This window comes from Neomonachus schauinslandi, chromosome X, assembly GCF_002201575.2.
Source record: "Neomonachus schauinslandi chromosome X, ASM220157v2, whole genome shotgun sequence".
Classification (NCBI taxonomy): Eukaryota; Metazoa; Chordata; class Mammalia; order Carnivora; family Phocidae; genus Neomonachus; species Neomonachus schauinslandi.
In genome coordinates this window covers 77,844,141-77,852,608 of record NC_058419.1, presented here as the reverse complement: position 1 = coordinate 77,852,608, position 8,468 = coordinate 77,844,141, and the positions used below count along the sequence as shown (strand labels likewise).

Here is an 8,468-nt window from a genome sequence, read left to right as displayed (position 1 = left end):
AGTCAACTGATTGTCAACAAAGGTGCAAAGCTAATTCAGTGGAGGAAATACAGTGTTATCAGGGATGTCCTATGGATAGCCATAAGTTAAAATAAATGATTGTCAATCCTTACTTTACAAAATATACAGAATTAAGTATTAATTGATATTAGACTTAAATGTAAAAGCTAAGATTACAATATTTTTAGAAGAAAAAATAGGACAAAATTTAAGTGAATGTGGATTTGGTAAAAGTATCTTAAATAGGTTGCTAAAAATATGAAGTATAATAGACAAAATCAATAAATTGGACTTCATCCAAATTAAAATACTTTGTTCTACTAAGGACACTATTAGAAAAATAAAAATTAAAACACAGAACAAGAGAAAATATATGTGGAACATGTAACCATCACAGGGCTTGTAATTTGAATATATAAAGAACCCTTAAAAATCAATATGTGGTAAGCAAACAACACAATTATAATGGGCAAATATTAGAACAGACTCTTCATCAAATAAGATAAATGGATGGCAATTAAGCACATGAAAAGATGCTCAACATTATAATTAGGAAAATGCTAGTTAAAACTAAAATGATATGACACAAACACCTATTAGAATGGCTCAAATTAAAAAGACTGAAAATACTAGGGCTCCATGACTACATAATGTGAATACATGTGGTTATGGATATTTAGAAACAGTTGTGCAATTTCTTAAAATGATAAACATACACTTATCATATCACTGCTCTTAAACTTTTATCTAAAAGAAATGAAAGCATATGTCCACACAAAGTCTTGCACATGACTATTCATAGCAGCTTTATTTGTAACAGTCAAAAACTGGAAACATCTAGTAGACAGTAAAGGCATTAATTTTTCTGATATCCACCATAGCAACATTTTTCTAGATATGCCTCCTGAGGCAAGAGAAACAAAAACAAAAATAAACTATTGGGACTACATCAAAATAAAAAGCACAGCAAAGGAAACAACAAAATGAAAGGCAACCTAATGAATGGGAGAAGATATTTGCAAATGATATATCTGATAAAGGGTTAGTATCAAAAATATACAAAGAATTTATATAACTCAACACCAAAAAAAATCAAATAATCCAATTAAAAATGAGCAGAAGACATAAACAGACATTTCTCTAAAGAAGATATCCAGATGGCAAATAGATGCATGAAAAGATGCTCAACATCACTGTGGAAAATGGTATGAAGGACTGTCTCAAAGTTAAAAATATAACTACCCCATGATCCAGCAATCACACTACTGGGTATTTACCCCAAGAATACAAAAACACTAATTCAAAGGGATACATGCATCCCTATGTTTATAGCAACATTATTTAAAATAGCCAAATTATGGAAGCAGCCCAAGTGTCCTTCAAATGATGAATGGATAAATAAGATGTGGTGTATATATATACAATGGAATATTACACAGCCATAAAAAAGAATGAAATCTTGCCATTTGTAACAGCATGGATGGAGCTAGAGCGTATAATGCTAAGTGAAATAAGTCAGACAAAGACAAATACCTATGATTTCATTCATATGTAGAATTTAAGAAATTTAAGAATTTAAGAAACAAAACAAAGGAGCAAAGGGGAAAAACAGAGAGAGGAAGACTTATCAAGAAAGAGACTTTAATTATAGAGGACAAACTGATGGTTACCAGTGAGGAGGCGGTATAGGGATGGGTTAAATAAGTGCACTTGTCCTAATGAGCACCAGGTAATATATGGAATTGTTGAATCACTATACTTTATATCTGAAACTAATCTAACCCTGTATATTAAATAACTAAAAACTTTTTTAAAGGTTTCAGATTTACATTTGTATCTCACCATTGCCAGAGTGGCAGTTAAGACAGCTGGACCAGGCAGCAGTTCCAACCAGCATTTACAGGACAAACTCCCCGTTCACACACAGGTCCTCATGTACAAGGTCTCAGGGTGCCTGGAATAAGAAGTGAATTCAGTCATATGTGTGAAAAGAAAGCTGTGGGCTGATTTGTCTTGTGTGGTTTCTGAGCCCAAGAGATGAATATGCTTAACACACTGGTAGTATTAGGAAGAGAGTACAAGAGTGCAGGAATGAGCAACATTTAGAATATTTTTCTCCTGATTTAGTGTTATCTAATTCTATTAAATATAGGCACACAGAAATAAAAAGCTTTTTTTTTAAATTAAAATGTTTCTCCTCAATATAAGTTACAAGTCAATCACTACAGAATGTTTTGCTTACCACTTAAGAATGGTAAAAATATGTGCCATTTTCTCCCATCAATTTTTGTCCACTTTAGAGCCTAAAACCAGTTGAGATAAGTACAGTGGAACCACACACATTATAAACAATGGTAAATATATACACTTTGTAAGTCTAACACAGGAATCTTCTGTCCTGCTTCTCCATGGACAGGGCTCTGTTGGGCATGATTTTAAAGATTTTATTTATTTATTTGACAAGGAAAGAGAGTGAGAGCAAACACAAGCATGGGGAGCAGCAAGCAGAGGGAGAGGGAGAAACAGACTCCCGGCTGAGCAAGGGCTCGATGTGGAACTCGATCCCAGGACCCCGGGATCATGACCTGAGCTGAAGGCAGACCCTTAACGACTGAGGCACCCAGGCGCCCCTGGGTATGATTTTAAATGAAATCCAAGCACCTTCTCTCCTTGTTTAGTTTAAGTGCAGCTACCAGGAATGCAGAGCAGCATTTAAGGTATAAAGTACTCTATTCTCAAGGCAATCTCACCTTATTATATTCTCCTTACAGGTGAAGCAGACAAGCCCGGGGTAGGACTAGAATTCAGGGTTCACAGGCTCTCTGCCCTAGCTCCATGACAACCCCTTGTGCCAAAGCCTGGGTTTTGCAGCAAAGCTCAGTTCAGGCCAGGGAAGCCTGGGTCCACCAAGAATCCTAAGCAATCTATTAAACCTCCTGAAATGGACAGTCCTGCTGCTTTAATCATTAATTTACCAGAGAAATAACAGAATGATACTATTCCTTGGGTGAGCTAATAATAACCGTGGCAGGTAAGTTGCCTGCTATTCATGCACACTAAGAATAGAAGTGAATCCCTTAAACTGACAAAGGACATGAAGCCAATTATTTTTTTTAAATTTTTTAAAGATCTTATTTATTTGAGATAGAGAGACTGAGACAGAGAGAGCGAGCATGAGCAGGGGGAGGGGCAGAGGGTGAAGGAGAAGCAGACTCCCCACTGAGCATGGAGCCAGATGCAGGGCTTGATCTCAGGACCCTGAGATCATGACCTGAGCTGAAGGCAGACACTTAACAGACTGAGCCACCCAGGCGCCCCTGAAGCCAATTATTAAAGTATTGCCTCTCTACTCTACATTCACGCATCAAAACATGCTCTCTGATAATAGACACAATTTTTAAGTATCTCTCCTTCAAAGTGACACAATGTTATATTTTCTCAGGAGAAGACACTGGAGGGACATTGAAGAAAATGCCTCTCCTGTTATTTCTGGTTCTCAGAGGTGTGTGTGTGTGAGGATATCCTCAGTGCTCTGCCCCAAGCATGAGCCAAGAACAACTCCTCATTGAATGTACAATCCTGGTGTGGCCTGCTGATTGGCTTGCTATGACTTTCTTCACAGAGACATCCTGTGCTCCAAACCACCTGCCCACTGATTCTCTCTGCTTGCTTTCTTTACTGCCCCCCACCCGCCCCCTGCCCAACAACAGGTTTATCATCTGTAGTTCTGCCAGTGCTGTAGCCCTCCCAACACCAAAGCCCTTCTAATCCTGCATGCAGGACATTTTTGGCTCCAGGCCTCCAACTCCACCAGCATCCTTATTCCTACTACATGCCCACACACTAGCCACTAGTCACTTGTCTACACTGATGTGTTCCAAAGTGTTACTTCCTGCTCACCCTGCAACTGTAGCCCAGCTCTGGTTCTGCAAACCAGCTCTGGTGCCCACAAACCAGCAAATTTCTCTGCCATCCAATAGGTTCTCCTATACTTTCTCCAGTGAGGTGTGAACTCCAGCCTTTGAGAGGGCCACCCCCACTCCAAATTTTTCTATCTTTGAGTACTGAAATGGACAGTCCTGCTGCTTTAATCATTAAAAGAGAGAACAAAAAACAAACACTCAATATTGAAAAGACGTCAAATCTAAAAGTTCAACACAATCTTAATTAAAATCTCAAACAAGATTTTGGTTGAAATTCTAATGAATTGATCATCTAAATGGAGTCAAAACAGGCTAAAAATAACAAAACACCTTCAAAGAACAAAGTAGAATGGACTGGCCTTATCCAAATAACAGGATTGACTTCAGATCTGTAGCAATTAATACTGATACGTGGTATTTCAAATAAATAAAAAGAGCCATGGTATTTACTAGAGTGTATAGAAACTAGCCCATATATATACATAGACACTTGATTTATGACACGTGTTGCTGTAAATAAGTTGGAAAAAAGCAGACTTTTCAAACGTGGTTTACTGAGACAATCAGATATCCAAAGCGGGGGGGGGGGGGGGCAGGAAACCAGAACCCTACTCAACACCATACATAAACATCACTTGTAGGGGGATTAAGACTTACCCGTGAAAGGTAAAACTGTAAATATTTTAGAAGACAATACAGAGAATATGTTCATAGCCCCAAGGAAGAGACAGATTTCTAAAAACAGACAAGCACTAATAATAAAGAAAAGAAAGATAAATTTGACTGTATAGCATATGATCGCAAAGCGTAGCATAAATCAAGTGAAAATTCAAGCAACAAAGCAAGGGAATATTTTGACCACACATATAATCAATGGACTAGTATTTAAAATACGTAAAGAACTCAATAAATGAATAAGTGTAGATGGAAAATAGAAGAATGGCTGACAGAATTAAACTTAAACAGTCCTTTTACAGAAGAGAAAATCCAAAAGGCTCATAAATATGAGAATATGCAAAAGCTTACTAGTAATAGTAAAAAAAAAAAAGTAAATTCTGACAATCCTTGGTGTAGGTGAAGAAGTGTAGCAGCAGGAACTCTCTATGCTACTGGTGAGACTGTAAATTGGCACAACTACTACAGAAATCAATTTGGCATCATCTAGAAAAGTTGAGGATATTCATACCCTAGTGATTCTATTTTTGGAGGTAGACCCAAGAGACTTTTACACATGTATTCCATGGGAAATGTCCAAGAATGTTCACTGCAGCATTGTTAATACTAATAGTCCCAAACTAGAAACAACCATAGTGCCCATCCACTGTAGAATTGGATGTTCAATCAATTCATGATTGCTTCACTAAAATTATACACTGGAAGGCTAGTGAACAATGGAGACAAAGAATCTATAGCTACTCTGAAAAACATGGATGAATCTCTCAAATAAGTGATACAAGTGAGAGAAGCAAGCCATCAGAGGAAGCATGCAGTATGATTTATTTATATAAATTCATATAAATGGTATTATTTAGGGATGTGTACACAAGTGGTAAAGCTATAAAGAAAAACACTGAAATACTCACAATGTCAGGATAATGACTGTATCTCTAAGAAAGGGTGTGGGTTGTGATTGGGAGGAACACAGTGTCTGTATTCTGGAAAGCTGGCAATGGTCTATTTCTTGACCTGGGTCCTAGTTACACGGGTGTTTGTTTTTACAAATTATCTAAACCTGGCAGATATGTTTCATGCACTCCTCTATACCTCAGATTTTAAATATGGCTTCCTGCAAAAAAATGTAATGGAAGGAAAATATGTGAAGTAAAAATTTTGATGAGGTTTAGAGTATTAGGGATGAAAAACTTTTTCTTTCTATCAAGTGTTCCGCAAGTATACATTATCACTAAAAAGGGGGGGTGGGGATTATTTAAACTATATGCACCCCATAATCTAGTCATTACCCTAAACCTTTCCCTTGCTAGATATTTCACCCTCTATTTATATCATTTCCCAAATCACAGATGACAGACAAGTCAGAAGATCATCATCATCATTAATACAATCATTAGGCTTCACAGGCCAAATCCATTACAGTGAGATTGGGCCACCACACTGAAATGCAAGGCGGCACACCAGGACTATTGAACACGGTCATATGTGTATTTTTCTCAGCAGAGTCCATAACAGTGACTTAGGGTTTAATCTTATCACATTTAACTGGTACTCCTGTCCAGAGACCTCCATGTGCCGGAGAATCTAGAATTAGCTAAGGAATGCTGTGGGACTGGACATGAAATTTACCATGGTGTAATGGCAAAGAGTTGGTTTAGCTTGTGCACCGTCTTAGAAGAACCCAGGGGTGGGGTGGGTTTTCCAGGATTCAATATAAATTGTTCCATCTTCCAGGCTTTGCACTTCTAGGCTGAACAGTGGTAATCTGTTTTGGCCCCACCTCTTACTCATTCTAATTTCTGTATCAGCAGGCAAAAAATATAAATAAATAAATAAATAACTATAAAACAAATTTTCCTGAGGACCTTGCTCAAGACAGTTCTGGATATGGAAGTTGTCCAGAAAAAAAAAAAAATCATTTTCAGCATAATTTGCTAGCACTATGGTAGTTTAATGTTGACACATAGTGTATTGTCCCAGGAATTTTCTCTCACTGGATTGATAAATCCAGCCAGGCAGCCATCCAGTAAACAATTTTTTTAAAAATCACCATGCTTACCACTGGGAGGGGGTGAGGGTGTTTATTTTGGTATATACAGTGATGTACAGATTTAAGTTGCATTTAGCAGATAGATTGCTAGGTATTCCAGCACCATTTACCAGGTGAACTTTCATTTCCCCATTATCTGGGAAGACGTCCTTGATTTCCTACAAATATTGAATGTAGAACTTATTTGTGCATACCAGGCTCTGCCTCTGGGCTTTCTAGTCTGTCCCAGAGACCCAGTACCAGAATATTTAAATCACTGTGTCGTTAAACACGTTTTAATATCTGATAGGGCCAGTTTCTGCGCATTGCACATTTTTTTTTTTTTCCCTTTCAGGAACGTGCTCAGGCCCGCGGCAGGGGGCGGGGTCGCGCCTCCTCCGTGGCTCTGGTTCCAGTGGAGCCTCACCGACGCGGAGATGGAAAGCCCGAGGCTGCTCCCGCCTCGAGGGACACGACAGAGCGGCGGTGCTGGCAGCCCCGCGGGCGCCAGCCGGTTCCACGGCGGCCCTGACCCGCGGGCTGGCCAGGTCCCCGCGCGCCGCCTCCTGCTGCTCCGGGGCCCCCAAGATGGCGGGCCCGGGAGGCGGCACGAGGAGGCCCGAGCGGCCTCACGGGGCCCGGGCCCGAGCCCGTTGGCGCCGAGGTCGGATCACGCTGGCGGAGGCGGCGGCGGCGGCGGCGACGGCGATGACTTCTTCCTGGTGTTGCTGGACCCGGCGGGTGGCGATGTGGAGACCACGGGCGCCGGCCAGGCCGCAGGGCCTGTATGGAGGGAGGAGGCCGAGTCGGTCCCACAGCTCCAGCAGGGTGAGAATGGCGCGAATCCCGCGGGCCGCCAGGCGCTAGGCCCCCGCTGCCTGTCCGCAGTCCCCGCCCCATCCCCGGCTGAAAACCCGATCCCCGCCCCAGGCCTGGGACCCGCCGCGGCCTTCACGGGTACCGTCACCATCCACAACCAAAACCTGCTGTTGCGCTTCGAGAACGGTGTCCTCACCCTGGCCACGCCCCCGCCGCCGGCCTGGGAGCCTGGGGTCGTGCCTGCCCCTCAGCCTGGGGGTCTGATGGCTCCGCAAGCGGGGGTCCCGCACGCCGCGCAGCCCAGCGACTGCCCCGAGCTGCCGCCCGACCTCCTGCTGGCCGAGCCGGCTGAACCGGCGCCCGCCCCCGCGCCTGAGGAGGAGGCAGAGGGCCGAGCCGCAGCCGAGAGTCCCCGCAGGCCGCTGGGCCCAGGCCCGGGCGTGGTGCTGTACCTGTGTCCCGAGGCGCAGTGCGGACAAACCTTCGCCAAGAAGCACCAGCTGAAAGTGCACCTGCTGACTCACAGCAGCAGCCAGGGCCAGCGGCCCTTCAAGTGCCCCCTGGGCGGCTGTGGCTGGACTTTCACCACCTCCTACAAGCTCAAGAGGCACCTGCAGTCGCACGACAAACTGCGGCCCTTTGGCTGCCCTGCGGAGGGCTGTGGCAAGAGCTTCACCACGGTGTATAACCTCAAGGCGCACATGAAGGGCCATGAGCAGGAGAACTCGTTCAAATGCGAGGTGTGCGAGGAGAGCTTCCCCACTCAGGCCAAACTCAGCGCCCACCAGCGCAGCCATTTCGAGCCTGAGAGGCCATACCAGTGCGCGTTTTCTGGCTGCAAGAAGACGTTTATCACAGTGAGTGCCCTGTTTTCCCATAACCGTGCCCATTTCAGGGAACAGGAACTCTTTTCCTGCTCTTTTCCTGGCTGCAGCAAACAGTACGACAAGGCTTGTCGCCTGAAAATTCACCTGCGGAGCCACACCGGTGAGAGACCTTTCCTTTGTGACTTTGACGGCTGTGGC

General features: G+C 43.0%; 1 protein-coding gene across 1 annotated transcript in view; it reads left to right on the top strand.

The window, feature by feature from the left end:
* Positions 1 to 7,048: 7,048 nt before the first annotated feature.
* Positions 7,049 to 8,468, top strand: part of LOC110582535 (zinc finger X-linked protein ZXDB) — a 150,733-nt gene continuing 149,313 nt past the window's right edge. Inside the window, exon 1 of the mRNA XM_021692580.2 lies at positions 7,049 to 8,466. Within this exon, the coding sequence (XP_021548255.2) occupies positions 7,062 to 8,466 (1,405 nt within the window). The 5' untranslated portion in view covers positions 7,049 to 7,061. The remainder of the gene's footprint in view (positions 8,467 to 8,468) is intronic.